Genomic DNA, 27,866 nt, shown 5'->3' on the forward strand with positions numbered 1-27,866 from the left:
TTTCAGTGTCTGGGAGTGGGTCACAAGTATTTAAAACTCTTTATTACCTTGACAAGTCACTGGTCCAAGTGCTTCACTTCTATTTTACATTTACCCCAGTCCTCATGATGACTTGTTGGCATGTTGTCTGGTGTTCTCCTGACTCAGGAGGTTGTCTTTGCTGCTTCTTTACTGAGCACAGTTTTCTAGCTATGAAAATGGCTCTCCAGGACCTCATTTCTTTGTCCCACACTTGCTGCATGTTCATATAGCACACGGAATAAATGCATGTCTCCCAAGATAGAAAGGGAATGGGATAGACTGATATGGAACTTGGCTTTATTGAAAGCCTGTTCTGCTTCACAGTGAGTGCTGATAGATGGAAAAGTGACGAGTACACAAAGGAAAACATGTTGTGCAATATTTGTTTTTTAAACTACGGCAAAAAAGGACGGGGATGAACTGAGGGGCAGTTGAGAGGGCTTGAGGAACTCCTTATCTTACTGAGTTTTGCTCTGGGTGCTGCAGCAAGTCCTGCATTCCCACCTCTCCTGAGCGCTGCTGTGTGGATCCTGCAAACTGGAGAAACATGCTGAGCTGTGCCCAGAGTCAACAGACACTGAGGAGCTCGCCCGGAGCAAAGGACTTGTGAAATAGATTCACTGCAGTGCCAGAGCAGCATTAGGACTGTCAGAGCATGATACCATCCAGGACCATTGCTCCAGCATGTCCTTGTTTTTCCACCTCCTCCCTTGCTGGACTGCATTCATCAGTCAGGGCAAAACAGCCCATTGAAAACAGGATATCTTTTCTTTCTTGCTGCTTTTGAATCATTTTATCCAGCCCCAATTTTTAATTTGAACTATGTACTTTGGAGCCATAGCTCCTCTGTGGTTTGGAAAGGGCTTTTATGGAGTTCTCTGTGTGTATGCTGCAATCTGGGAAGCCAGTGGGATCCACTGGAGAGAAGAGCAGCAGCCTGGGCAAGAACCAGGAGAACCAAAAGCAGTGGCAACTGAATATAACGACTGTCAACATGCAGGAAAAGCTTCAGCTCATGCTGTGTCATTTGGGCTGCAATGATGAGTTCAGTTTTTATTTAGTGTCCCTGGTAACGAGTTGTCCTGCCCTCACATGCTCTGCTTCAGCTCAAACAGGACTTCCCAGAGTTAATTCTTACTTTGACCTCCTGTGGCCTGTGACAAAGAGGTTCTTCTGGCCCTGGAACTCAGAGAAATCAATTGTAGATACTGATTCCTTTACACGTCCTTTATTGCCAGAGTGAGAATAATCAGAATAAATGTTCTTACTCATCAATGTGAGGTCAACAAGAGTGAGCGTGGAAAAATTGCACAATTTTAGAAGTGGAAATTTAATTTGTCATTGCTTCTTAAATGGGGTAAAACTTAATTTTTTGGGTTTTTTCATAGCTGCCTTGCTTGTTGTCGTCTGTGTTGATGTATGTATATATATATGTATATGCACATATAACTACCACATAAAGGGTCTGTATTTGTTTTGCTTTATTTAATTAGAGATATATTATTCCAAGCCTATTTTTGAACCTGTCCATGTAAGCTGTGCAAAATATCTTGTGAGGACAAGTCTCCTGTTTCCCTCTGTGGGAATGAGACCATACCATTCCCAACTGAGGTTGGAATAGGAACAGTTTCCTGCTGCTTGATTTCTAATTACATAAATGGAAGGGGGGCAAAGTGGAAATTCTAAGTACCAAAAGGCATGTTAAATTTAGTATAATACACTCATCTGGAAACTATCACATTTTTCCTTCTTTCTTAAGCCTGCTGAAATCATTGCGTCGTCTGTGGCGTGATTTGGATTGGTCCCAGAAAGTGCAAACAAGATAGGCCTAAAAAAGGCAGGTGTCCCTACCCAGACTTAATGAGACCTTTTAGTAGAGAAGTTGTATCACGATTTTAATAGGAAAATGGTGAGTATGCAGTGAGTAAGGAAAAAAAAAGCTGTTTGCTGACAAGAACTGGTTTTGAACGTTTAACAACTCCCCAAGTGCTCGACTGACCACAAATCTGCCTCTTTAACAGCTTGATTAGATGTCTGCTGAGGCTTTGAGATGAATAAACAAGTCACGGAAAGCAGAGACAGCGGGGAAAAAAATATCAAGCTGCTTTTCTCTTGTTTATCCGAGTTGCTCATGTTTGATCAAGATACCGTCATTGCTTTGTGTTCCAGTCCTGCCTGGAGCTGGGGCCAAGAGCAGGACCCGGCTGTATGTGGTGCTGTACACACAAATAAAAACCAGCCTCTGCCCTGGAGAACTTACAAACTAAACAGATGGGCTGGAGGGAGGTGGGAGGGTTTGTAATTCCCATTTTAAAGATGGGAGACGCTGTAGGCAAGGTCAGGGATAACTCGGGGAGGGAATGTGGCATGGAGCCGGGACTCAGATTTAAGTCTGGAGCCATTGACTCCATCAGCCCTTCATTTCTGACTGGTTTTTCACTTGGCAGGTGAGGGAGTCTCGAGGGAAGGCTGCCCACTTGCCCAGAAGAGTATGTTCTGCCACCCTTTGCTATCCTCAAATTGCCCCAAATTCTCAGGGGCTAATCTCTGTTAATTTAGGAATTCCATTTTAATGTCCAGGGGGTGATTGCTTCTGGAATCACTAATAGGTGTAAACCACTGGGATTTTCAATATTGACTTTGTTGTAAATCTGAATCTGATAAGGAGAGAAAACATTGAAACTTATTCCCAATTCTTTATATCTCCGTAGTAAATCTACTTTAAATGTGAATTTAGGTAACAGATCAAGGAAGAGGGAAGGTATCAAGGGGGCAGCAGCATTCCAGTACTGTGGAATCCCAGACCGGTTTGGGTTGGAAAGGACCTTAAAGCTCATCCAGTGCCACCCCCTGCCATGGGCAGGGACACCTTCCACCAGCCCAGGTTGCTCCAAGCCCCATCCAACCTGGCCTTGGACACTTCCAGGGCTGGGGCAGCCACAGGTTCTCTGGGCAACCTGTGCCAGGGCCTCACCACCCTCACAGGGCAGAATTTATCCCTAATATCCAGTCTATCCAATCTCTGTCAGTTTGAATCCATTCCCCCTTGTCCTGTCACTACATGCTCTTCTAAATAGTCTCTCTCCAGTAGTGGAAGCACAGCAGTGATGGTGTAACTCAGCTCTTCCAGAGAGTTCACATGGATGGTTCTCCAAAGGAGAAGAAATTGGTTTCCCAGATATTTGTACTGGGTTCCCTCTGAGTTTTTGGAGCAATGCAGAACAAAGCACAAAGGTTCTGGTTTGCAAATGCAAATACTGTGCGCGCACAGGTGGACTAAAGGTGACTGGTTGTCGTAGTGACCAACCATGAGGTACAGCTGATGCTGTAGCTGGAAGGGGGAAGCTCATGGTGGAGCTGGGGAACCCATGATCCGTGACCTGCTGGGAAAACCCCATTTTTCAGCAGCAATCTGAACTGCTGAATGGCTGAGTTTTGTTACTTTCCATCACCACCACACAGATCCCACAGCAAGAAATAAACTTTCTCCTTGTCTCCCACCCCATTCCTGCCTTTGGAAATGGGACTGGTGCAGATTTTGGCACGCCAGCCCATGTAGGCAGCTGTGTCTGTACTGCTCCAAGAGTCCAGCCTATAGCCCACCCACAGAGAAATGCTTAACTGAGATTGAAACTAAATGGGAACATAGTTTATGGAAATTCAGCTGTAAGATCGCTGTTCTCTTGTGACTTCTGGCTGTCAGCGCTTTGCTGTACAGCACCGCAGGCTGTTGGGGCTGGATGTTCCTCGTGGTGCTGGATACCCACCTCCTGGAGCTTGTAAAGATGCTGAGAAAGTTGTTGGTGACCAATAAATCACTCTTCATCTCTAGTCTTTATTGGTAGCGCTTGTAAAGCCTCCAGCTCTGCGTTGAGTGGATGCCCCTTTCCAGAAAAAGGTCATGCCCCTGATCAGTTCAAATTCCGTTCATAAATCATATGAAAGAGTGTGTTTCTTTTTAGAGGTTTTAGAGGATATTCTTCCTCCTTCTCGATGTTGCACTTGAAGTTGTTAGTAGTGATAAACAGCTTAACCCAAAGCCATTACTACTCCCTGAGGATTTGGGTTGAAGGAGGCCACCAAACTGATTAGAGGGTTGGAGCACATCTGCTGTGAGGAAAGGCTGAGAGAATTGGGATTGTTCAGCCTAGAGAAGAGAAGGCTCCGGGGTGACCTAATTGCCCCTTCCAGTATCTGAACGGAGCTATGAGAAAGATGGAGAGGGACTATTTACAAGGGCCTGGAGTGCCAGGAAAAGGGGGAAGGGCTTCAAACTGACAGAGAGTAGGTTTAGGTTCAATATTAGGAAGAAATTCTTCCCTGTGAGGGTGGGGAGGCCCTGGCACAGGTTGCCCAGAGCAGCGGTGGCTGGCCCATCCCTGGAAGTGTCCAAGGCCAGGTTGGGTGGGTACTGGAGGGTGTTCCTGCCCATGGCAGGGGTTGGGAACTGGATGATTTTGAAGGTTCCTTCCTTCCAACCCTGGCCATTCTAAGATTCTATGATTTAGGGGTCCAGTTATGATTGGTTGCCAAACTCCTACACTTCTCTCCAGGACAATGTGCCAGAGCACAGAAATAAGGGGAAAGGGCTGTAGTTACCAATGGAGTGAGGGGAAAAGAGGCTCAGGCTGAAAGTGAGTGCTGTGGGTTGTGTCATCTCTCTCTTGAGCAGCCTCTTCCTGTGTTCAAAGTTTGAGACCACAGGAGAAGAAAATAATTTCATGTCCTAATGGCCCTGTGTCTGATTTGTAAACACTGGTGCTTGGGTCTATGAATGCTGTGTCTCCCTCAGGACTCAGCATAATGCTTATATTTTAATTTTAATTAGTTGTCTGGAAGTAAATATAAAAATGGTGGCAGACAAACAACTGCTATTTGGTGAAATTCTATGTAAATGAAAAGGAAAGTGGAGCAACATAGATTTTGGTAGTCAAATGCGAAGTTCAGCATCCAGATGCAACAAACACTGGTCATACCTGGAGAAGGCATGAACTTGGAGGTTATGGAAGCCCATGGGGATTGCTGAACTGAAGGGATTGCTGCTATCAGGGAGAGGCACAACAAGAAGCAAGAACTGGAGGCTGGACCTTGACTTGTGCAGATGAGCAGTGAGACAGCTACAGACAGAGACTGGGATGAGCTAGGAGAGGAATGGGAGGATTTTTCAGCTCTCGGTGTCTTAAATGGAAGTTACTGAGCTCCACCTGGGAGAGACTGGGTGAAATCAAATGACCTGTACCACACATAGATTCAGACCAAATGATCCGACTGCGCTTGTTGGCCATAAATTCTCTGCAGTTTGTAAGGCCACAAAGGTTTCCTGCAGAGTCTCTGTCCCATGGCTTAATCTGGTTTGAACTGAAGGCAGAATGTTTTTAGCTCAAGGACCCACCTCACTAGACACTCCCTGAAGATGTCCTTGGTGTGGATCTCAGATGGAAGACAACCTATTTCTGTGCTGATCATTGCTGCTTTGTTCTTCAGCTCCTCCCTTTTAGCTTGTTTTCCTTGGGGTTTGTTTGAGGGATGGCTGATGGTGAGCGCTTCCCCTCCTCCTTTTTCCCGGCACAGGGCCCATTTTTTGTTTAATTCTCCCTGAAGATGACGGTTTCGTAGAGAATCTGTCGAGAGATGGTGTATTTCATATGTCAATGAATGCATGTTTGGATAGTGGATGGAAGCCTGGGGCTGGAGCTGTGGGAATGGGATAGGACTTGAGGTGCACTGGAATGGTCACATAGTCCTGCTCTTTGTACCACATCAGACCAAGGGAAAGTGAGTTCGCTGGGGTCTTTTAAGGCATGAGAAATAATTCCTTTAAATTGCTGAGAGCATCCTCGCAGGCGACAATGTTTGTGGGAGGCTCTAGTTTACTATCTGCAAAGTCATGGATTTTATATCCATATTAGGTATAAATAGAGGTGGGCTGGCAGATGGAGGGAAGGTCACTGTGACTCCTCCAAGCACCGGATGAGCACACAAGTATTTCACTGAGGCTTCACATTTAACTCTTGTTGCACATTGGAGCAGCCACTGCAGCCTCTGCTACTGAAATTAAAACTTCAACAATGAAAAGTTGGTCTAACACAGATGTCTCAGCATGTTCAGGAAAGCAGTGACAAGCTGGGAACTCCTGGCCAGTTTCGTTCCATTCCTCATCAGCTGCAATAGTAGTCTCAAAAATCACAGTCCTGCTCCAAGGCAGGAGGAAGAAAGGCAATGAAAGCAGATTTCTCAGGGGTCCACATTTCTGATTTTAGGAACCACACCCTCTAAACTATGAAAATCACATTATCACTTTAAGAATTATATCTGCATTTGTCTTCTGGAAGGTGGGGGTACTGGGAGCAGAGAAGTTTAATCTGATAAAAAATACATATATATATTTTTTTTTTCTTTGTTATCCTGATTTTAAAAAATGCTGATTCTTGCTATAGCAGGACCTTCAAAAATTTGCCCTTTCAGACTTTTGATATTGGGTGCTTTTCTTTAAGGCCAGCGGGTTTGTGCATGAGGCTCTTTCCATGCAAGAGCAGTGCTACATTGCTCCGTGAGTCACCCCGTTGCAGGCGGGTGCTGGTTTCCTTTCAGTGATGTGCAAAATGTTCCCTGCACACATGTGGATGTTCTAAGTTTGTCCTGCTGGTTGTCAGTTTGTAGGAGCTTCAGTGCCAGAACCGTCTTTAAACACATACAAGCACCTATTGTGACGAGGCCTGAGCTTGGCTGGGGCCCTCAGGCAGTGCTGCAAGAAAAATAATTAATGAGTGATTGCAGCAGGGGGAAGTTGTGCAGCAGAAAATAAGACAGTTATCAGAAGGGATTTAGCTGGTTGTAATGGAGTTGGAGGAAACTGGTTATTTTTGAAGTAGAAAGTAAAAAAAGCTGTTTGAACTCATAGGGAAGAGGGCACCTGCAAATGGAGCCCAACAGGTTCTTCCCAGCCCTCCCTGCTCGAAACTGCCCCTGCAGACATGAACTGAATAGGAGAAGGATTGTGCATGACCTGAGTTGCTGGGGAAGCGAGGGAGGGAGGGACGGAGGGGCCTGGGAGTGCCTGGGAGCAGGGAACAACTGGGCAAGGTGGAAAATAAAACGATTAAACACACTTGGACTTGCTCGGGGATGGAAGGGGTACGTTTTTACTGCTGCCCCAGGGCTCTAAAATGCATTGCATTGGCACGGCACTACAGAGAAACCACTAATCCCAGTCACCAAGGGGGGGGGGGAAGGGGACTTTCTCCTTCGAACCCCTGTGGAAGGGAAGGCTGATGGGATTAGAGGAAACAGCTGGCTTGAGTCGTACCCTGCGGGAGCTGCATTCCCGGGACTCAGGAAAAGAGGAGCGCCCCGCTGCCCAGTCGCATTCCAGGTCATTTGCTGAGCCCAGATGTTTTCTAATGAGCTCTCTGATAAATCCTTTTCCTTTACTACCGAGCACAGTCCCTGCCAGCCAGGTCTGTCCCTAGACCAGGCAAGCTGGACTTTGCAGTCCAAGCCAACTAGCCAAATTCCCACTAGGACTCATGCCTTTCCACTTTACCTGTGCAAAGGGATTCAGCACGGAGCTCAAATCTGGTATCCAAAAACCTGATGAAGGTTGCTGGTCTAAATTTCTCCCGTGTCTGAACCTTCTCCTCTCACCTCTCCTTACCTCCCTGCGTGTTATTAAGCTAGAGGAGTGCTCAGGGTGGATTGACCCGGTGGTCTGAAGGAGCAGTGAAGGGCTGTTGTACCCACGTGCTGGATCAATCTTCAAAAAGCACAAATGGTGTCTGCAAGGACTGATTCACCCTTGGCCGGGGGTGCTGGAGCTGCACAGATGTGAGAGTTGCATGCAGGATGTGCTCCTCACACCCTACGTGCCACCGCTGTCCCTCCCTTCATCTACCTGGGATGGAGATGGGAAATCACTCCGCAGCTTTTTTAGTAGTAAAATCTTTGCCTCTGCCTCCTGGCATGAGCATTGCTCCCTCCACCCGGGACATGTGTGCCCTTACACACAGCAGTTTTAGGTCCTGATATCTTGGAGATGTCACAGGGCTTATTTAGGAACCAAAAAGTAGGAGTTCAACTCCAGCAGGTGAGAGAATCATAGACTGGAATCACAGACTGGTTTGGAAGGGACCTTAAAGGTCATCTCGTTCTAACTCCTGCCATGGGCAGGGATGCCACTCACTGGATCAGGGTCCCATCCAATGTGGCTGTGGTCAGTCTTGATCCAAACTCCTTCAGAAGGAAGCTGATAAAGAGCCGTCTTTGTTTCAGGGAGCTGCAATGCAATTTTGTACCTGTTGGCAGATGAGATGTGAAGAGGTGAAGGGAATTGATCTGAGATGGGCAGGGTGGGCCATGGCAGACCCAGACATTGGGCTCCCAACTCCCTCAGGGGTCATGTGAGCACTTCCTTGGACCCTACGTGATTTGTCTCAGGGGTAATGAACACAGCACAAGTTGGGGAAGAGATGGATCTCAGGCCCAGCTGTGGGATACTTGAGGGGCCATTCCCTCCTCTTTGCTCCCTGCAGCACTTTGTGGACACGGACACTCTCTCTCACTTTTTTCCCACCCACCTCTCCCCCTGTGTGTTTTCTAGCATCCAGCTATGGGCAGGGAGCCTTGGAATCTGCATTGACACAAATAAAAGAAATAGTTTTATTTTTAACTTACAAATACACCCTTTTACTTCTCACGCCCACAGTTCTAGGTCCTGTCCTGACAAGTGGGGAGCCCCTGGCACTGTGGGCGTTTGTCAGCAGGCCCAAAACAGCAACAGTGGGTGAGGGAGGGACGTCCTGGAGACAGGAGAGTGAGTTTTTGCTCTGTCTCAGTGCATGAAGCCTTGGTGATCCAGCAGCAAGGGAAAGGGCTGAGAGGGAAGACATGGGTGGGTGTGCAGATGTTTAGGGCAAGGCTCTGTGTACCCAGTGGTGGAAAACAGCAGCTGATGAAATGGGCTGTCATTGAGGGTGAGAGTGAGGAGTTGTGTTGTACTACGTGTCATACCATGTGGCGTGAAAACACTGGTGTAGTTTGGCAAAGGTGTTTTAGGAGCCGGCAGGCAGGCAGGCAGGCAGGAAGCTCCCCTGAGCCTGTGGAGAGTGGAAGCTGGCAAGCAAGGGGGTCATGTGTGGAGCAAGAGCCTAAAAATGCTGCTGAAGCCACTGCCCCTGGCAGTGACTGCTGAGGTCAGCTCCCTTCCTGCTGGTGTTGCCTCCCTGCTCTCCCTTCCATCCTCTCCCAGCTGCAGAGTGTGTGCCTTTAGCCTGTGCCTGAGTCTGTCCAAATGACATCTGCAGGCATCAGGTCACCTCTGATATCACGTTGCCAGGGAGGAAAGGGAAAAGTGTTGGCCCAGGGCTTTGAAGGCCTCTCAGCAGCTCCTTTCATCTTCCAGCCAACCCGCTCTGTCCTGCAGCACCTCTGCCTGTGCCTTCTGACACCAGGAAACCTAAACCCTGCTCCTCCTGCCTCCCCACCCCCAAGTTCACAGACTGCTGCTTCCCTTTTATGCTGTTTACAGAACTGGAACAGGAATGAATAGTAGGAAGCAGTGAATGAACTGCACGCTGGCTCACGGCTCCTTGAAGAGTGATCACACCCCAATGCTGAGGATCCCACAAAAACCATGCAAATACTGAACCAATGGATGGATCTGATACACTTGGCTGAGTTTCACATTCATGCCCATGGTCTGTTGCTTTGCAGCTGGTCGCATCTACATCTTATTTTTCCTCGTGAGAACTTGCTTCAAAGTCTCTGATGGCTCTTATTTCACGCATATTATTCAGAACAAAGTAGCCTCCTGAGCAGGAGCTCACTGCTGGTCGTGCTGGCCATGAGGAGCAGGTAGAGATTAGTCAAAGGCCCAGGTTCAGCACTGGGTGAAGATGCTGAGAAAACAGATTTTGGGCTCCTGATGGGATGTGTGGTCATGGCTAGAAGCTGCTCCTCTGTTGTTGGCTCTTTTGGAGCTGAGCACTACATACATTTTGGGGACTGGATATGTTGCATCTCGCAGGGTAAGAAAGTGATGCTGGAAGCAGCTTTTTGCTATTTTATTTACAAATCCTATTATCCTGGAGCTGGAAGGAACTAAGCAGCAGGAAATCATTGCTTCACTGGCAGCCTCCAGCCTCCTTCAGTGAACACCCTGCCCCTAAACCTCTCCCCAGGGACTACTGCCAGGGCATTACCAACGCTTCTCTCAGCACAGCTGGTTCTTCTTACCCACCTCCCCTTCCTGCTTCTCTGATCTCTATGCAAATCCTCACACCAACAGGAGCCAGTAAAGCCCAGCCAAGCCTGGCAGGTATCTTTCGATTTGGGTAGTGTTTAATGGGGGGGCCTCTGTTAGATTAATTGTGACTATACAGAAACAGAGCCCTTTGGTCCCCAGCAATTATCCCACCAGAAAGGTAGCCATGAATGGGGTTCACTGGGATGGGGTCTGGCTGTTAGTTTTTTAATGGGAAGGGGAAAGAGGGAAAGAAGAAAGAGAAAGCAGAGAAAAAGACGAGAAAGAGGAAGGGAAAAGAAAGGAAAAGCAAAAGAGAAAACGTTTGTCTCTGGTGCTGGAGAACTTTCTCAAAGTCTTCAGTCTGGCCAGGACTCTGCCCCAAGCACTCTCTATCAAGAACTGTGTTTAAATAAGAATTGTTAGCGTTCGGCGAGCCCGATCCAGACTGTTTATGTCACTTCAGGAGTAAGCGCTGGGACATTCCCTTCGGACACAGTTCTCCAAAGACCCCTCGTTTTTGCGGCCGGGCGTCGCCACCGTGCTCTCCCCGTTAGTTTTAGCCCTAGTTAGTTTTAGGGGGTTTCACGGCCCAGGTCGGTGGGTGAGCTCCGTGTTAGGGCTCCAGCTCTCACCTCTCAGCCGGGCGGCCGCGGGGGCTGCTCGGGGGTCTCCGTGCCCGGTCCTCAGCGGGTCCCCGGCGGGGCGGGCGCTGCCACTGCCGCTCCCTCCGTCCCTCCTCCCGCCGTCGCTCCCTCCTTTCCCCTCCTCTCTCTTCCCACCCCGATTGTGCAATCGCGAGCGGCGGGGCCGGCGGCACCGCCCGGAGCCCGGCACCGGGGGAAGGGAGGGAAGGGAGGGAGGGAAGGACGCGGCAGTTCCCGCCCGCCCCGCGCCTCCCTCCGTGGCCGCCCCGCCGCGCCGGGGATGCGGCAGCCGCTGGGCACCGCCGGGCCCCGGACCCCATGGGATGTCCCCGCCGTCGCCTGGGTGGTGAGTAGCCCTTGGCTTTGTGTCCCCTCCACCCCCGTCCCGAACCTTCTGCTTCCCCCCCCCTCCCGCACCAGATTATTCGCCTCTTTTCCTCTCCCTTCTCTTCTTCCCCCACCCTGCCGGTGATTGATGGCCGGGAGGATGAGGATGTAGCCACGGGCAGAAATCGGTTGCAGATGAGGCGGACTTGGGGGGATCTGCTCTGCAATCGTTAAACTATTTCCACCGCCGCTTTAGCTCCAATTAAATATAAGGCTGGGAGCTGGGGAGCCGGGAGCTGTGTCGGGCGCACATCTGTGGTACAGTCCTTCCCTCCTTCCCATCGCTTTCGGGTTTCGAACAAAAGTGCACGGGGAAGAACGGGAACGCTCAGTATCGATTAACCCACACCACCAGCGGACCTGGGGTACTTCAGCGATCGTAAAGGAAAGAACATTTCCCGATGGCAAGGCAGTAAACTTTTGTTCCTTGAAAAGTTCATCCTGGGGATGAATTTACATCCTTGTATCCTACAAATAGTTTGGGCATTTACTAGAATATACAATGGCATATACAATATATCCTTACCTGTTTCTTGAACCCTAACGTATTTCGGTTTGTCTAAGTATTTGCAGAAATTCTATTTTGTTCTGTACAGTAATATCTGTGTTTTGTGCTCGGTGAGGACCTCTCTTTTTTTTCCTGGGAGATATTTTGGGAACAGAACATGCTTTAGCTAGCTTTCAGGCTGCATTAAAGTTGATCTGGACAATCCCTTATTCCCTACTAATATTGCTCTTATGAGGACACCAGAAATTTCTGCCCTGCTCCACAATCTAAGTTTTACATACTGGATTAACCCCATCAAATTCAAAATTCAGCCTGTAGGAAGTGTTTGTGGAGTTGGAACACCACAGCTTTGCCATGCAGGGTTTTTTTTGGAAAAATCTGCACCCGACTGAAACAAGCGGGGAAGACCCTGGAGATATGGAGAGAACCAGATTTTCCCTTGTATTTTTAGCCGAAGAACTCCATGTCCTCTTTGCAATGTCCAACCAGCCAAAAACCAGCTGTACAGAACGGGCACTTTTGCTTTTTTGAAGTCAGTCTCCCATCTCGTAAAAGGCAGCTCGCCTCAAATTTGCAAACCGCAGGATGGGAAATGGAATTTGCCTTCAGTATAAAAATCCCAAGTGTTTGCAAACAGCCCTGAGAAGAATCTGGGCTCTTGGCGTGACCTCTCCGCGCCGAATTCCAGCTTAGGGAGTTTGTGGTCTCGCAAAAAGGGCAAATGAGCATAGTCTTCCTGAGTGCCCAGTCGTCTTTCTGGAGTGAGGAGAAGAGTCGAGCTGGAGGGAATTTTTGGGTGCTCTGGAGGTGCAGGATTGGGCTGTGAGCCAAAATACTTTTCAAGCAGCCTTGAAGACCTGCCTGTGGTGGAGTAACTTTGCCCGTGGTGTGTGTTGGCATCACCGAGGGCAGTTTAGGCTGGTACAACCATGGGAAACCTGCCTGAGGTGCAGAGAAAACTCCTGGGCAGTTATTCCTGCCCAAACTCCATGCTATTCCCATTGAAGCATTGGCATTACCTCTGCCAGCTCCCGTACCATAGCGGCAGTGGCTGCAGGGTGGGCAGAGCTGGGTTCTTGCTCTGTCCTTGGGCGTTGCTCCTGCTCTTTCTGTTTTGCAGTCTGCTGGAAAAAACAACCCTCACCTGGAGTCGCCCAAGCTCAGAGATCCCTTGTGAAAAAGCAAGGGGCAGAGTGCCGGGGGGGTCCAGCAGGGCTGAGGGCAAAGAAACTTCACACCCACTCATATCAGACTCTTAAAAACCCAAACAGCTGATAAAACTGTCCTTCTAGGGGAGTTTCGGAGTGGGAACGAGGGGTGGACTGTTCTCCATGCCTTCTGTTAGCCCTGGAAGAAGCTGTGCTTGCTGTTCCCCAGACCTTTGTTTCTTGTGCAGTGCTGTTTAGGGAGGGAGGGATGTGGGGCACTGGGTGCCAGGGTTTTCCCCTAGCACTGATGATGGGAATGGAGCAACCCAGCACCCATTCCCATCAGTTATGGAGCTGGGCTGGGTCAATAGCCCTGTCCCAGCCAAGATCACAGTCCTTTGGAGCTGAGCTTTGGAAATGGAGTCAGGATCGAGCCCTTGCTTGGGCCACTCTCAGATGTTGTTTAAATCTCCTTTTTCTCCAACACAGAGCTCAGGCAACTCGTCCAGAGGGGCAAAAAGAGCAGTGTTTGGGCCATGGTGTGATTTCCTTGTAGTTACTGGGCCCAATCCTGCAGTTTCAGGAGAAACTGTCTAAATGTCGAGTGTTGGGTCAGCCCTGGTAGCAACTGAAAATACCACCTGAACTGTGAACTGTTTTGTTACCTCCAAACATCTCTGGCTTTGCACTTCCATGTGTTTTTATGCCTTGGTGTTGGAGATATTTTGGTTAGTGCAGTCGGTAAATAACAGGGACTTTGGGTTTATATCATCAAAACTGAGGAGGCTGGTGCAGTGTAAAGCAGAGAGTAAAAGGGCAAAACAGCACTCAGGTCACTGGATTTCTGCTGTTGTGACCAAGATATGGCCTAAATGGCTGCTAAAGGGGGAAGGAAACAACAGGGAGGATCCTGAAAGATCCACAGCTCTATCCACAAGCAAGCCCCTTTCTCCTTCTCTCTTTCCCCTTCTTGCTCCAACAGCTGGGAACCTGAGCCTTCAGGCGCAACCCTGCTGCGCTGGGTTTTTATGCAAGTTTGGTAATGAATGACCGAGCAAGGCAAAAACCAGTGCGGTTGGCATCCGAGACAGCTCCCCTCTGCCTGCAGGAATTGAAAAATCATCATCCTGGTGGCCACTATGTACTGGAACTGGTTTTATCTGGTTCCAGTTAGGCTTGTTTTGAGTAAGACGAGTGGTGCCAGATTCTGATCTCATTTGCACCAGTGGAGTCATTTGGAGGAGCCAGTCCCAGTTTACCTCACTCTAAGTGAAAGCAGAACTGGGCCTGCTGGGAGAAGCTCTCCCCAGGGAAACCGCTGGTGCCTGCAAATCAAACATGGATAAAAGTGAGCGACTCGTGGGATCCTGCGGGTTTTATTGCTGACTCCATGAAAGCTGTGTCCAAACAAGGAGGGGAGAGGCTGTGGCTCTGGAAAATGGTGTGAGCGTGCTCTGGGGCAAGCCTGGTGCTTTGGGGAGGTCAGGGATAGTGGCCAGGCTGCTGATAGTGGTACTGTGGGGGTGGAGGAAAAGAAATTCTCTTTCCGTGCTGAGTGGGAAATTGCTGCTCACAGGGCTCGGGGACAGCATTGGAGAGAGCAGCAGTCACTGTTATCCATGGGATTTTCGAAGGGGTTGGATCCACAGTCTGAATTTGGACATTAGTTGTCCTCCTGCAGGGCCAGAGTGCAGTGGGTGCCCTCAGCTCCGGGCTGACCCTCCCTGCTCTGTGCCAGTGGGTGTGTGGGATGGTTGTGTGGGAAACACCAGCTCCAGGGAAAACTCAGGAGGGAGCCGAGCCTCACTCAGGTCCAGACATGTGAGCATGGCCTCCGGCTGGAACAGTGCTCACAGCTGTGTTTGGAAGTGCCTGGTTCTCATATTAGCTGAGATGCACCCGGATCCGACCCCCCGCTGGGAATGTTCCAGCCACAGCGCGCGCCAGGTGGGTTCTTCCCTGCGCGGGGGCTCAGGCAGGGCCTGGACCCTCTCCTTCTCCCCAGTTTGCTGAGGCACCCCAGTCCTGCTGCTCCCCAAAACTGGGCTGGCCCCCAGCTTGTTTTCCAGGTCACAGCTGATCTTTGCTCCCATCCCGCTTGTCCTGCTGCTTTTAGGGGCTGCAGAACCTCATGTGCTTGGAGAGGGAGTGGAGGGCAGTGTGGGGCCAGGATATATTCCTGTGCTTCAGGTTGATGCATTTTCCTGGCCGTGATTGTTCTTAATGCTGAAGAAATTGAGCAATTGAAATGAATTACCACAAACTGTTTATATGACTCTTGCCTCTTCCACAGGCCATTAGTGTGTCCCTTTTCCAGCAGAGCTCCTTCAGGACCCCATTCTAAGCCTATGTAAGTCCAGAGGTAGATTTCCAATGACTTTTGTAGGTAAAGCAGCTTGGATTTTTTTTTTTTTCCCAACTGCAAAAAAATGTATTTCCAAAGTGCTCAGTGCATGGTCAAGAAGCTAGATTGAAACTCCCAATGTACCAAAATCTTTTGACTTTCTGACCAAAGTGGGGAGGGCAGAGTGCTTTAAAAATGCTGCACTGCTTTTCTCTATTGCTGCTTTATTTCTGTGACTTGCCCAACTGTGCTTGAGTGGAAATTAATATGTTACAGAAAGGGAAGCTCTGACATCTGCTCCTGAAAGGAGCAGAGACAGCCAGGTCCACGGTGAGAAATGACACAGCTTTTGCTCCACTATCAAAAAGTTCTTAGGATGGATTCTTGGGGTTGTTAAATAGCAAATGTCTTCCTGTGCTAGTTCCTTGTTTATTTTTTTGTAATTTCTTCCCAGATTTTGCAGCTCAGTGAAGCAAGACTGAAGCTCTGAGCTCAGGAGAGACTTCTGTGTTCAGCTGAGCTCTCTTGTGTCTTGCTGTCCTGAAGAATTACCTCCAGACATTCTCAGTGGAGAGTTCTCTTCCCTCTCCCTTGCCCATGTTGTCATGACATCCATTAGATTTTTTTGACTGTTGCACTCACTACAGTAGAGTCCCCAAAAATGTCAAGTCTTAGCTAAATGCAAATTTCAAAAAAGGAGGAAGTATTAAATAAGGACAAGTATTGAATAACATCTGTTGTTTTGATAGATTGTTTCAGTACACACTGACTTTTCATTTTTTTGCAGTTGAGATTTAAGCTTTTCCTGCTAATAATGCTGGCGTATAATAATTTTTTATTCCATGTAAGCAAATATTATTTGAGTTGAGTTTCCTAAGAGGCAATCCCTGGTGGTATTCAGAAGTTATAGACCTAATCCTGTCTGAGGAGAGCCATGCCCTGGATCTTTCTGGGATGTCTCTTTCCAGTTGCCACCAAAGCAGACACTGTGGCTTCACTTCCTTTTAGGTGCCTAAATAATCATTTACCTTTTAGTGTCTTAGTGGCTATCAAGATCTCTCCTGGCTGCCTCCACACACAGGAGTGATCCCACCCATGTCCTGGGAGAGCTTCCTCCTCTCCAGGCAGTGACCCCCCCCCCTTTCCCAGCAGCAAATTGTCCTTGTGTGACTCCCCCATATGATGTTCCAACCTGATTCCCACCTCTCCTGAACCCTTGCCTGAGCACCTTCCCATCGAGGAACGTTCATGGCATCGTGTGGGGCAAGGGCTGCTGGCAGCCAGCCCTTCCCTTCTGCTTCCCTCGAAGGAGATCTGGCACTCCAAAGACCTCCCTGTGCTTTTCCGCTCTCCCTGCACCCATCACTTCACTCGGTGCTTCCCTGTCTCTGTTCTTGCAGTGAGGGAGACTGAGGCACAGAGTGTCTCTGGGGCTTCCTCTTCTCGCAGCAAGGCTGTGCAGCAGCTTTTCTCAGCAAGATGGCATGAATATCCAGTTGAACACAAAGGCAGGATCCAGGATTGCTGTGATTCCTGTCTAACACCAACCTGAGATTGCTCTTGGTGTGGTGCAGAGAGAGCCCAGCTGGGTGGGAAGCTGGCTCCGTCAGGAAGGGCAGCTGTGTGTCCGGGGAGGCAGGAGAGGACAGTGGAGGTCCCAGCTCTAATCCAGACCAGGAGCTGAAGCCTTCACCTCGTCCGTCTCTGCTGAGATCTCGTGTGTCTCACACAAGGTCTTGGATCACTGAGTCAGGCACTGAGGTGAGGCCATTTGCTGTCCTTGTGTCCCATTTTCCTGAGCTCCAGCATGGAGCTGACACTGTTTCTGTGCTGTATCCACAGGCTGTGAGCTTTGGCTGAGCAATGTTTGTAAAGCTTAGGGGGTTCTTGTTTCTCAGAACCAGGATGCTGTGTGTGTGGCCATGAGCACAATATACCTGCGTATGTAGTTTTATGTATTTGGCAGAATTGTAAGATCCTGGATAAGAAAAATACCTATAAACACATTAAACTACTCATGAAACATTCCCCATGTCCACCTGCAAGCTTGTCTTGTGTTATGGTGTAAACTTCACACTGCAAAAAGAGGGTAAAACTGATTAGATCTGTTTTATTTTCCTCCAGAAGTGTTTGGTTTCCAAATGGCTGGGAACAGCTGTGGGCTGGATGGTGGGAACGCGGCCTCCGAGGTAATTCCAGTGATTGTCCTCTGGCCAGCGTAACAATGTAGGTTTTCCCAGCTGCTTCCAGGAGCTGCTCGAGGGACTCCTGAGAGTCCCGGGACTCTCCCAACAGGAGGAAAGAGCTCTTCTGGGTGGCACAGAACATCTGAGGTGGTACCAGCAGATCTCCAAACTGGGATCATGGGAGGCTGAGCTGTCAGCAGAACTCCTGGGCCTCGCAGTGGTTTTGAGGTGGTTCCCTGAGACCCACCAGCCATGGACACTTTGCCCCTCAGCCCCTCGGACCTGGGGAGAGCCTGGAAAAGGGCTCTAGAGCTGCTCACCACAAGACTGCAGCTGTGCCTGTGCTGAGAAGTTGTTTGTCTAGGAGCCTGGGATGTGCCAGGCTCAGGGCTGAGTCATTTCATTTCCCAAACACGGCCGAAGGGATGGGGAGGAAGCTCCCTGCAGAGGGAACTCTGCCGGAACTGAGCTGAACTTTCTGCTTGAAGAGCTTTGACTAACAGGGAAAAAAGTGTGCCCCAGTGTGGGAAAGAAAAAGAAGGCCCTGTGTGGGGGGAAGTGGCTGCTGCTGCCGGGTCAGCCACGGAACACACTTGTTCCTTTTGGGGCTGCAACGTGTAATTTAGCTTGTCACGGAGGAATGTGCTCAGTGCCTTTATTTAATCGGGAGTCTGCAAACCTGCTTGGGTGCCCTGTCTTCCTTTTTCCCTTCCCTTCCCAGCTGGGGGGAGAAGGAACACGGCGCTTTTGTCTCAGGCACTGTGGCTGCTGTCAGATGAATGGTTTTCGTGGCAGCACTGTTCGCATGACTGCTTTGAGCTATTCCAGTGGACACGCCAGGGCTGCTTCCAACCCCAGCTCCCTCCCGAACTCAGCTGCATCAGATGTTTTCCTAGGCACCAGCATAAACCTTGTTACTTACTAGAAATGTGGCCCTGCGGGTTCCAGGGCATTCTTGTGAGCAGGAGAGCAGCATGTGGTGTGGATGTGGCGTGTTCAAGGCTTCAGGTCACTGGAGGGTAGCACCGCTCGGCACCAGGGTGCCCTGAGGAACGGGGGAAAGTTGGAATTGCTCCAGGTCCGTAGGGATACCCAGTTCCCCTGCTGTGGAGGCTCTCAGTTGCCCCACTCTCTGACCACCCCCTGCAAACCAGACCAGTGGCCGTTGTCGCTGGGGGCCCTGGTTACAAACACATCCCAGGAAAAGGGAAAGGAGAAGGCTTAAGCATATGTTTAAGTGCTTTACTGAATCCAGGCCAGGTCCTGTGCTTTAGCAGAGCACAACCTCACTCACCTTCCTCACAGGAACCCAGATGCTCCGAGAGGATCCTTAGTGCCTCTGGTAATTGAACACCTCCCTCCAGGAACAATAAAAGCTTCCAGGGAAGCAGGACTCAGCACAGACAGGAATGTTTGTCTCTTTGCAGCTGGGTAGAGATGCACAGAAACCTGGACAAAACCCACCCACCACCTTTCTTTGGAAATAAGGAAATTGCTCTCTCATGGGGCATGTGGAAGTCAACTTGTGCACTGACTCCAGAGGAATTTCAGCTGTTCCTCGGGATGGAGGTGTTTGCTGTTTGGGTCACATCCCAGCTCTGATCTCAGACTTTGGGAGTGGGATTCCTTAGCACAGAGTTGCTGGCATTTGAGGAATGAACCATGCTGTTTCGGAAAACCAAGCATACCAAGTGTTTTGTGTGTGTGTGCAGCTGAGCCTGGTTCTTCTTACAGAAATCACAGAATTCCCCCAGTGAAATGGAAAAAAATTCAGGAAGCAGAAGTCCTAAGAGTCATCTTCAGGACAAAAGTATTTAACTCCACAGCTCTCATTAGTGGCAGGGCAAGTGCAGGGGTTAAAACCCTCTGCTTGTCTCCAGCCAACACCTGCAAACCCCACTTGGAGCAGCTATTCCCACTGGGGACTGTGGGATTCCCATCCCACAAGTGCTGGGGGATTAGGAAGCAGGGCTGTACAAGTGTTACTGCATTACACAATTGTGGTTCTTGTATCACCAGGAAATAAGGAAAGTTAGCAGAGACCCCACTTGATTCCTCCAGAGATCCTGTGAGTGAGAATGCTCTTTTCTAGGTGCCATGGGATGGAGAACAGGAAGAATCTTGTCTCTCTCTTGATTCAGATCCAGGAAGTTGGGCTCAGTGGAGGGATAGTAGGGCAAAACCCCATATGACGTTAAAATCCCTGAGCTGGAGCTGCGGGCGGTGCCTAGGAAGGTGTCTCAGTCATGTAGATAATCCTAGTGGTCTTCCAGCCCAGGGGATGTGGGAGAGGACTGTGGAGACAGATGGAGTGGCCTGGGAACACCCAGCTGGGAGTCCCCAGCTGCCTCTGACACCAGTGTCTGAGGAGGAAGGCATTTTTCCTCTCCTTTGCAGCAAACATTAGAGGGCTGGATCCAGGAGCCATGGGAATCAACAGGAGTCTTTCCAATGTGGGCTTTGGATCATTGTCTGGATAAATAAATAGAAGGAAATAACAAATAACATGGTTCTAACAAATATTTTAGGAAGTATAAATGTCTGCCTTTCACCATGACTGGTGAAACCCCACACAGGAAAAAATTCCCCTGTTTCTATGATGCTTTTCCGTCTGCCTTTCCCCAGTGATTGGGAGTGTTAATTCAGGCACCTTGGCCAGAGAGCAGAGCAAGGAAACCCCGGGTGGGATTTCTCTGGAAGTGGAAAGTGACCTCCAAGCTGACCGCCTTTGCGAGTTAGGTTTATGCTTGTTATTCAAGCCCCCCCCTTGTCCACTGCCCAAATTCTCATCTTTGGAATAACCCTTTGCAGAATTTGAGTGGCTCTATAAAAATAAATATTGTGTTGGTCTTTCCTGCGGGTTTCCAGCCCCTGGATTGAGGTTTCCACATGTCCCTGTGTGCTACTGCCTTGCAGCGACACCTGCTGCACAATTCCAGGATGAGAGGGGTTTTCCTTCCCTTTTTCCCGGGAAGGCTTGCAGCAAGACCAGCTTTGGCTTTTAAGGTGGGAGGAAAGGAAGTGGGGAAGCTTGTTCCTTCCTCAAATAATAACATTTCTGTGGTCCAGAACTTCTCCAGCCTGGCTTGGCCTGTGGCGGTGATGTTTTCATTTGCAAACTTCTCCCAGCCCAGCTTTGGGTGGGAAATGAAAAGCTGCTGTTGCTCCTGGCACAGAGACTGGGAGAGGTAATGCAGGATTCTCCCTGCCCCGGAGCTGTTTTGAAAGGGGAAGAGGCAGAGCAGCACATCCCACTCCCCAGGCAGTGTTTTGGGGAGCCATCCTGACCACAGCAGGGAGGATGTACCTGTGCTTGTCTCAACCAAGAACTTCCATGGGGTTGGAGAACTCAGCTGGTTTGCTTGTTTTCTTTCCTGCTAATGCTTTGCTCTCTGTGTGCAGGTGTAGGATTTTGGCAGAGCTGGCCATGATGTTATGGTTCGTGGTGGGTGCCCTCTTCCCAGCGCTCCTGGCCGCTCCCCCGCCCATCAACAAGCTCGCCCTCTTCCCGGACAAGAGCGCCTGGTGTGAGGCCAAGAACATCACCCAGATCGTGGGGCACAGTGGCTGCGAGTCCAAATCCATCCAGAACAGGTACAGATCCACCTCAGCACAGGGCTGGAGGCAGCTAATGGCACAGGAGTGGCTTTGGGGACTGTCACTCGCACACTCCTGCCTCCACCTGTCCCAGTGGAAGGCCAGATCTCCTTCTGCCTTTGCTGAGAAGAGCAGGCACGTCCCTTGAGCCCCCATCCCTCCTGTTGTCTTTGCAGGGCCTGTCTGGGACAGTGTTTCAGCTACAGTGTCCCCAACACCTTCCCCCAGTCCACAGAGTCCCTGGTTCACTGCGACTCCTGCATGCCAGCCCAGTCCATGTGGGAAATCGTGAGTATCCCTGCCTGCTCCAGGGGGCTTCACTCAGGAGCTCTACTATGCCACCACTTTACAGCAAGTTGTTCTCCTTCCCTGAGGTTTTCCCACTTGTAGTTTCCTTCCAGGGTGTCTCCCAGGTGACCATGCCCTGTCTTGAGATGCCTGAGTGGAAGAAGCTGCTGGAAGCAATGTGACTGCTGTGCTGAATGATGCCTTCATCCCTCTGTTTGCAGAGCCATCCCCTGTCATTCCCTGCATTATTCATCCCTGTGCTCATCCCACGTGTCTGTTCTCTCCACCGCTCCCTTTGCCTGTTCCCACTTGGGAGTTTTTGCCCAGAAGCGCCTCCCATGGTCAGCCACCCTCAGACCTCACAGTTTCCTGCTACCATTGACCCTGGCAGAGCCATAAACCTTCTTCCAAGGGACGCTTAGGCCCCAGGGAGCTGGGCTCAGCTCTCTGCTTTGCTTTCAGCTCCCATTCGATCAGAGGCTTTAGTCTAAACTATCTGAGCTGTTCAGCATCATGTCTTGTGACTGGCCTTTGCCATCACACCAATATTCCTGTGCCAGTGGTGCCTGGGAGTGTTGTCTAGTTGGAGCTGGGGATGAAAGGAGGTTGGAGTGAGGTGGGGGTTGGTCTCTTCTGCCACATCTCAAGTGAAAAGACGAGAGGAAATGGCCCTAATCATAGAATCATAGAATCATAGAATAGATTGGGTTGGAAAAGACCTCCAAGATCATCAAGTCCAACCCCTCATCCAACTCCAATTACTATATCATGGCACTAAGGGCCACGTCCAATCTCTTTTTAAAAACCTCCAGGAATGGTGAATCCACCACCTCTCTGGGTAGGCCGTTCCAATGCCTAAAAACCCTCTCTGTAAAGAATTTCTTCCTAACATCTAACCTAAACCTCCCCTGGCAGAGCTTGAGCCCATGTCCCCTTGTCCTATTGTTGGTTGCCTGGGAGAAGAGACCAACCCCCACCTGGCTATAACCTCCCTTCAGGTAGTTGAAGAGAGTGATGAGGTCGCCTCTAAGCCTTCTCTTCTCCAGACTAAACAACCCCAGCTCCCTCAGCCTCTCCTCACAGGACTTGTGTTCAAGTCCCTTCACCAGCCTCGTTACTCTTCTCTGGACCCGCTGCAGCACCTCAATATCCTTCCTGAACTGAGGGGCCCAGAGCTGAACACAATACTCAAGGTGTGGCCTCACCAATGCAGAGTACAGGGGAAGGATCATTTCCCTGCTCCTGCTGGCCACACTGTTCCTGATGCAGGCCAGGATGCCATTGGCCTTCTTGGCCACCTGGGCACACTGCTGGCCCATGTTCAGCTTCCTGTCGATCAGCACCCCCAGGTCCCTTTCCGCCTGGCTGCTCTCCAGCCACTCTGTCCCCAGAGCCTGTAGCGTTGCAGGGGGTTGTTGTGGTCAAAGTGCAGGACCCGGCACTTGGCTTTATTGAACTTCATTCCATTGGAGTCAGCCCATCTCTCCAGTCTATCCACATCCCTCTGCAGAGCCCTCCTGCCTTCCGGCAGGTCGACACTCCCTCCCAACTTGGTGTCATCTGCAAATTTGCTGATGATGGACTCAATCCCCTCATCTAAATCATCGATAAAGATGTTAAAAAGGACTGGGCCCAGCACTGACCCCTGGGGAACCCCACTGGTGACCGGCCGCCAACTGGATGCAGCTCCGTTCACCAGCACTCTCTGGGCCCGGCCCTCGAGCCAGTTCCTGACCCAGCATAGAGTGCCCCTGTCCAAGCCGTGGGCTGCCAGCTTTTCCAGGAGTATGCTATGGGAGACAGTGTCAAAGGCTTTGCTGAAGTCCAGATAGACCACATCCACAGCCTTTCCCTCATCCACCAGGTGGGATTGTAAAAGGAGATCAGGTTGGTCAAACAGGATCTGCCCCTCCTAAACCCATGTTGGCTGGGTCTGATCCCTTGTCCATCCTGTAGCTGCCGTCTGATTTCACACAGGATAATCTGCTCCATAACTCTGCCAGGCACCGAGGTCAGGCTGACAGGCCTGTAGTTACCAGGGTCAGCCTTGCAGCCTTTTTTATGGATTGGGGTGATAATTGCCAACTTCCAGTCATATGGGACCTCCCCAGTGAGCCAGGATTGTTGGAAGATGATGGAGAGCGGCTTGGCAAGCTCTTCTGCCAGCTCCCTCATTACCCTAGGATGGATCCCGTCTGGTCCCATAGACTTGTGAGGATCCAGATGACTCAGTAAGTCACTAACTATTTCCTCCTGGAATACAAGGAGACTATTTGGTTTCCTATCTCTGTCTACCAGCTCCAGAGGCCAGTTGCCTTGAGGGCCACCTGTCCTACTGGTAAAAACCGAGGCAAAGTAGGTGTTAAGTACCTCAGCCTTCTCCTCATCTCTATTAACTATGTTTCCCTCCCAGTCCCTCAAAGAATGGAGGTTTTCTTTGCCCCTCCTTTTGTTATTAATGTATTTATAGAAGGACTTTTTGTTATCCCTAACAGAAGTGGCTAATTTAACTTCAAATTGCGCTTTTGTATCCCTGATTTTCTTTCTGCATGACCTAGCTGTCTTCCTGAATTCTTCGTAAGTAGCCAGCCCTTTCTTCCACAGTCGGTAAACTCTCTTTTTATCCCTGATTTCCTTCAGAATCTCCCTGTTTAACCGAGCTGGTTGTCTTCCCCGCCGGCTTGCCTTTCGGCACACCGGTACACCCTCTTCCTGTGCACTCAAAACTTCCTGCTTGAAGCACATCCATCCCTCCTGGACCCCCTTGTTTTCAAGGGTTGTTTCCCAGGGTATGCTCTGGACTAGACTTCTGAATAGGTCAAAATCTGCCCTCCGGAAGTCCAGCGTAGAGGTTTTATTGTTGTTTCTCCTTGAATCTCTGAGTATTGAAAATTCTATTATTTCATGGTCACTGTTTCCCAGGCGGCCTTCAACCACTACATCTCCCATCAGCCCCTCTCTGTTTGTAAACAGCAGGTCTAGCGGGGCCTTACCCCTGGTAGGTTTATTTACCTTCAGTTGATGAAGGAAATTGTCCTCTATACGCTCCAGGAAATTCCTAGACTGCCTCTTCTCTGCAGTATTGAGCTCCCAGCAGATATCCGGCAGGTTAAAGTCACCCACAAGGACAAGGGCTGATGATTTCGAGACATCCGCCAGCTGCTTGTAGAATATTTCATCCCCTTCGTCATCCTGGTAGGGCGGTCTGTAACAGACACCTATGATGATGTCGGCCTTGTTGGTCTTCCCGCTGATTCTGGTCCACAGGCACTCAACCTTATCGTTGCTGATCTCAAGTTCAACAGAGTCAAGAGACTCTCTAACATATAAAGCCACCCCTCCACCTCTCCTACCCTGCCTGTTCTTTTTGAAGAGCTTGTAGCCATCCATGGCAACACTCCAGTCATGCGAGTCATCCCACCATGTTTCTGTGATGGCGACTACATCATAGCCTTCCTGCTGCACAATGGCTTCCAGCTCCTCTTGTTTGTTGCCCATACTGCGTGCATTAGTGTACATGAATTTCAGGTGGGAAACCGTATCTTAAAACTGTATTTTAACCTACAAAGACAGATGTATAACCCTGCACCCTGGGACAGGAACAGAAGGGTTTTGGTGTTCGTCCACCCCTGTGCTGAGCACCACGTGGTCCCCTGGGGGCAAAGTAAAAGGAAAGGAAACCTGTTGGTCCAGATGATGATTGCAGTCCTGTTGAAGTGATGATTATAGTTTTGTCAAGAGTGAACAGTCACAGTCCTGTTGAAGTTCTGGTCCTCCTCTGGATCCAATGAGTGACACCAGAAAAAACCCCAAGATTATATGTGCTCAGGTTCAGGTGGAAATGCCCAGTGCCTCCCCCAAGGCAGGGAGTTTTACAATGGGTGATTTATCTTTGTGAGTCCTGAGATATTTTTGGAATCTTTGATGGTCTGGGTGTTGCAACTGCCTGTTATGCCAGTCCAAGGTGGCCCATTAGCAGAGATGACCCCTCAGGCTGGGTGTGAAGGTGTTAATGCCTTTCTGGAGGGAAGTTATCACAGCTGAGTCATTGGTGTGCAAACAAAAGAACACACCCAGCTTGTAGCCTGAGGTGTCAGGTGGGCCCTGAGCAGCTGCTGCAAACAGTCCATTTATTAACAGTCCATCAGAAATGACAGAGAGGGGGTAGAATACACAGTTTTGGTTATACCCACATAGTGATAAACTGGTCCCAGCCCCTGTAACTAGGACACTGTGGCACTGAGTGCTCTGGTCTAGTTGACAAGGTGGAGATCAGTCATAGACTGGACTTGATGATCTTGGAGGTCTCTTCCAACATAAATAATTCTGTGATTCTATGATTCTGTGATTTAGGCGTGATTATGGTAGTGCTGGGTTAACGGTAGGACTCGTTGATCTTGAGGGTCTCTTCCAACCTTCATGGTTCTGTGATTTTCCTTGGGTCTCTGGAGCTTGTGACCTTGTGAGATGTTCTCAGACAACTCTCACCTTGCAGACTGACAGGGAGGTTTGGTTTCTATGGATAGAAAGCCATCACTTCTGGCTTAAAACACCCCAAATCTTCAGGGCACGGGGCAGGTCAGACCTCCCTCCTCAGGATGGGAGCCTCCACACTCACTGTGTCCTTGTCCCGCTGCCCAGGTGACACTGGACTGTCCAGGAAATGAGGAGATCCCCAGAGTGGACAAGCTGGTGGAGAAGATCCTGCACTGCAGCTGCCAGGCGTGTGGGAAGGAGCCAAGCCACGAAGGAGCCCTGTTCAACGTCTACCTGAACGCTGAGGAGAATATGCCTGCCGAGGGTCCTGGCCCCCACCACTACACCCACCACCAGCAGGAGGTGGAGGAACCTCCTGCCTCCAGCCACCACCACCATGAGGAGGAGGGCGAGGAGTGACCTGGCCTGTGCGGACTGTCCTGGCAGGGGGGTGTGAGAGGGAGAGGGTTTGGGGAGGGGGGGTGGGGTGGAGTCTTTCCTGTCTAATTGCTGCCCTCACGCTTTGCTCCCCGACACCCCGGCGCTGGAAGAATGTTTCAAGGCACAGGCAGGCTGGAGCTGCTGAGTGGGACACGAGGGCTCAGTGTTTTCTGATGCAAAACTACTTGCACATCATAGTAATAATATATTGAGAGGAGCGGGAGTGTGGATGGGGCAGTTTGGCTGAGAGCAGGGGCTGAGTGGGGCTCCCAGGGCTGTCCACAGGTTCCAAAACTGTGTGGAGCCCTTCTGGGGTTTTCTCTTCTAATGCCTCCTGCCTAGGGTGGAGGAAGAAGGGATGCAGCCTCTCCACAGTCCCACAGGAGATGCACATCTCTCCTGGGGTAGTGGGACCAGCAGCATCCCTTCTTCCTCCTCTCTCCCTCCCTGCCATGTAGGCTCAGCGTGGACACACTGTTCCTCCTGGCACCTGCTGGATCTGGACTAATCTAACCCTAACACTTTGTATCGGGCAGCTCTTGGGGAGTGTTTTGCCCCAGGATGTGCCTCTGGGGCTGTGTGTGGGAGGTGACTGGGTACTGTGGTGGTGACAGCCCTTACCTTGCTGTCCCCAGGGCCACCACATGGCTTCTTGGGGATGAGGGACCTGGATCATGCCATGAGTGCTGAGGCTTCACATTTCATGGCTGCAGGGGAAAGCCAAGAGCCAGGGGGAGTTTGGGTAGGAGCCAGCCCTGTACCCCCTCTCCTTGCTGCACTTTTAATGGTGATGGAGGGAGAAAGGGGCCCAAGGGCTGGGATGTCCCTGTGCTGGCAGGGCTGGGGAGGCTCAGGGTGGGCCCTGTGCCCCTCCTGCTGCCCCTCTCTCTCTGTTGTATAATGCTGATTCTTTGGCGCTGTCCTGACAAGAGCTTCCAGAGCTTGTAATTGATGCCTCCCCCCCCTTTTGATGAGTTTTGTTTTGTTTTGGTTTTTTTTCTTAAATAAATTAGTTCTGACTTCCACTGCTCAGTGCTCTGATGCTTGTCTGGTTTTTGGCAGTGCTGACACCAGGACACCAGCCAGGACAGACAGGAGGGGCCAGGCCAAGGCAGAACCGTGGCTCCTGCAGCTTTCTGCTGCATTCCATTTGGGAGGAGGAGGGAGAGCTGCTGAAAGGAAAACTGACCCCAAATCTTCAGCATGTGTTGTGCGTGTGGGCACGGGGAACTGCACGTCAGCTGTGGCCCAGGCGTGGTGTCGCTGCAGTCGGGAGGTTTTCAGGCTGTCAGGTCCCACTTGTGTGGGAAGTGCGTGGGATCTGTGGGCTCACACAACCTTCACCAGCTCTGTTGCCACTAGGTGACAGTCTTGATCCAGCGTGTTTCATCCAGATGTTCAGGACCTGGGGGAGCTCTTCTGGAGCAGATGAAGGAGAACTTGGACATGGGCTGGACCCACCTCTGTGGGTGAGGAAGGGCTGGGTGCCTTGGCTGAAACCAGTGGCCTCTTTCCCAAAGGGGTTTGGATCAAGCATTCCCTGAGCACCCTCGCAAACCTCTGGTCCCACTGATGCCAGGCCAGTG

The 27,866-nt window shown here is 50.3% G+C and overlaps 1 protein-coding gene across 3 annotated transcripts; it reads left to right on the forward strand.

The window, feature by feature from the left end:
• Positions 1 to 10,312: 10,312 nt before the first annotated feature.
• Positions 10,313 to 27,312, forward strand: LOC108506421 (neuroblastoma suppressor of tumorigenicity 1). 3 transcript variants are annotated; one of them, XM_017833409.1, is made up of 4 exons: positions 10,313 to 10,333; positions 20,881 to 21,072; positions 21,252 to 21,363; positions 26,005 to 27,312. In XM_017833409.1, exons 2-4 carry the CDS (start codon positions 20,906 to 20,908, stop codon positions 26,257 to 26,259), a joined length of 534 nt encoding a protein of 177 aa, XP_017688898.1. In that variant the 5' UTR covers positions 10,313 to 10,333; positions 20,881 to 20,905; the 3' UTR covers positions 26,260 to 27,312. The 3 variants fall into 3 exon arrangements, with proteins under 3 accessions (XP_017688898.1, XP_017688899.1, XP_017688897.1); XM_017833410.1 differs by lacking the exon at positions 10,313 to 10,333 and adding an exon at positions 11,136 to 11,251; XM_017833408.1 differs by lacking the exon at positions 10,313 to 10,333 and adding an exon at positions 17,462 to 17,481.
• Positions 27,313 to 27,866: the final 554 nt, after the last annotated feature.

Source organism: Lepidothrix coronata, unplaced genomic scaffold (genome assembly GCF_001604755.1).
Source record: "Lepidothrix coronata isolate B3197 unplaced genomic scaffold, Lepidothrix_coronata-1.0 Scaffold214, whole genome shotgun sequence".
Taxonomy (NCBI): domain Eukaryota; kingdom Metazoa; phylum Chordata; class Aves; order Passeriformes; family Pipridae; genus Lepidothrix; species Lepidothrix coronata.

Coding starts and splice junctions, on each gene's coding strand:
- LOC108506421 (XM_017833410.1), top strand. CDS start 11,229: ATGTCCCCGCCGTCGCCTGGGTG. Junction 11,252..20,880: donor TCCCCGCCGTCGCCTGGGTG/GTGAGTAGCCCT, acceptor CTCTGTGTGCAG/GTGTAGGATTTTGGCAGAGC. Junction 21,364..26,004: donor CCCAGTCCATGTGGGAAATC/GTGAGTATCCCT, acceptor CCCGCTGCCCAG/GTGACACTGGACTGTCCAGG.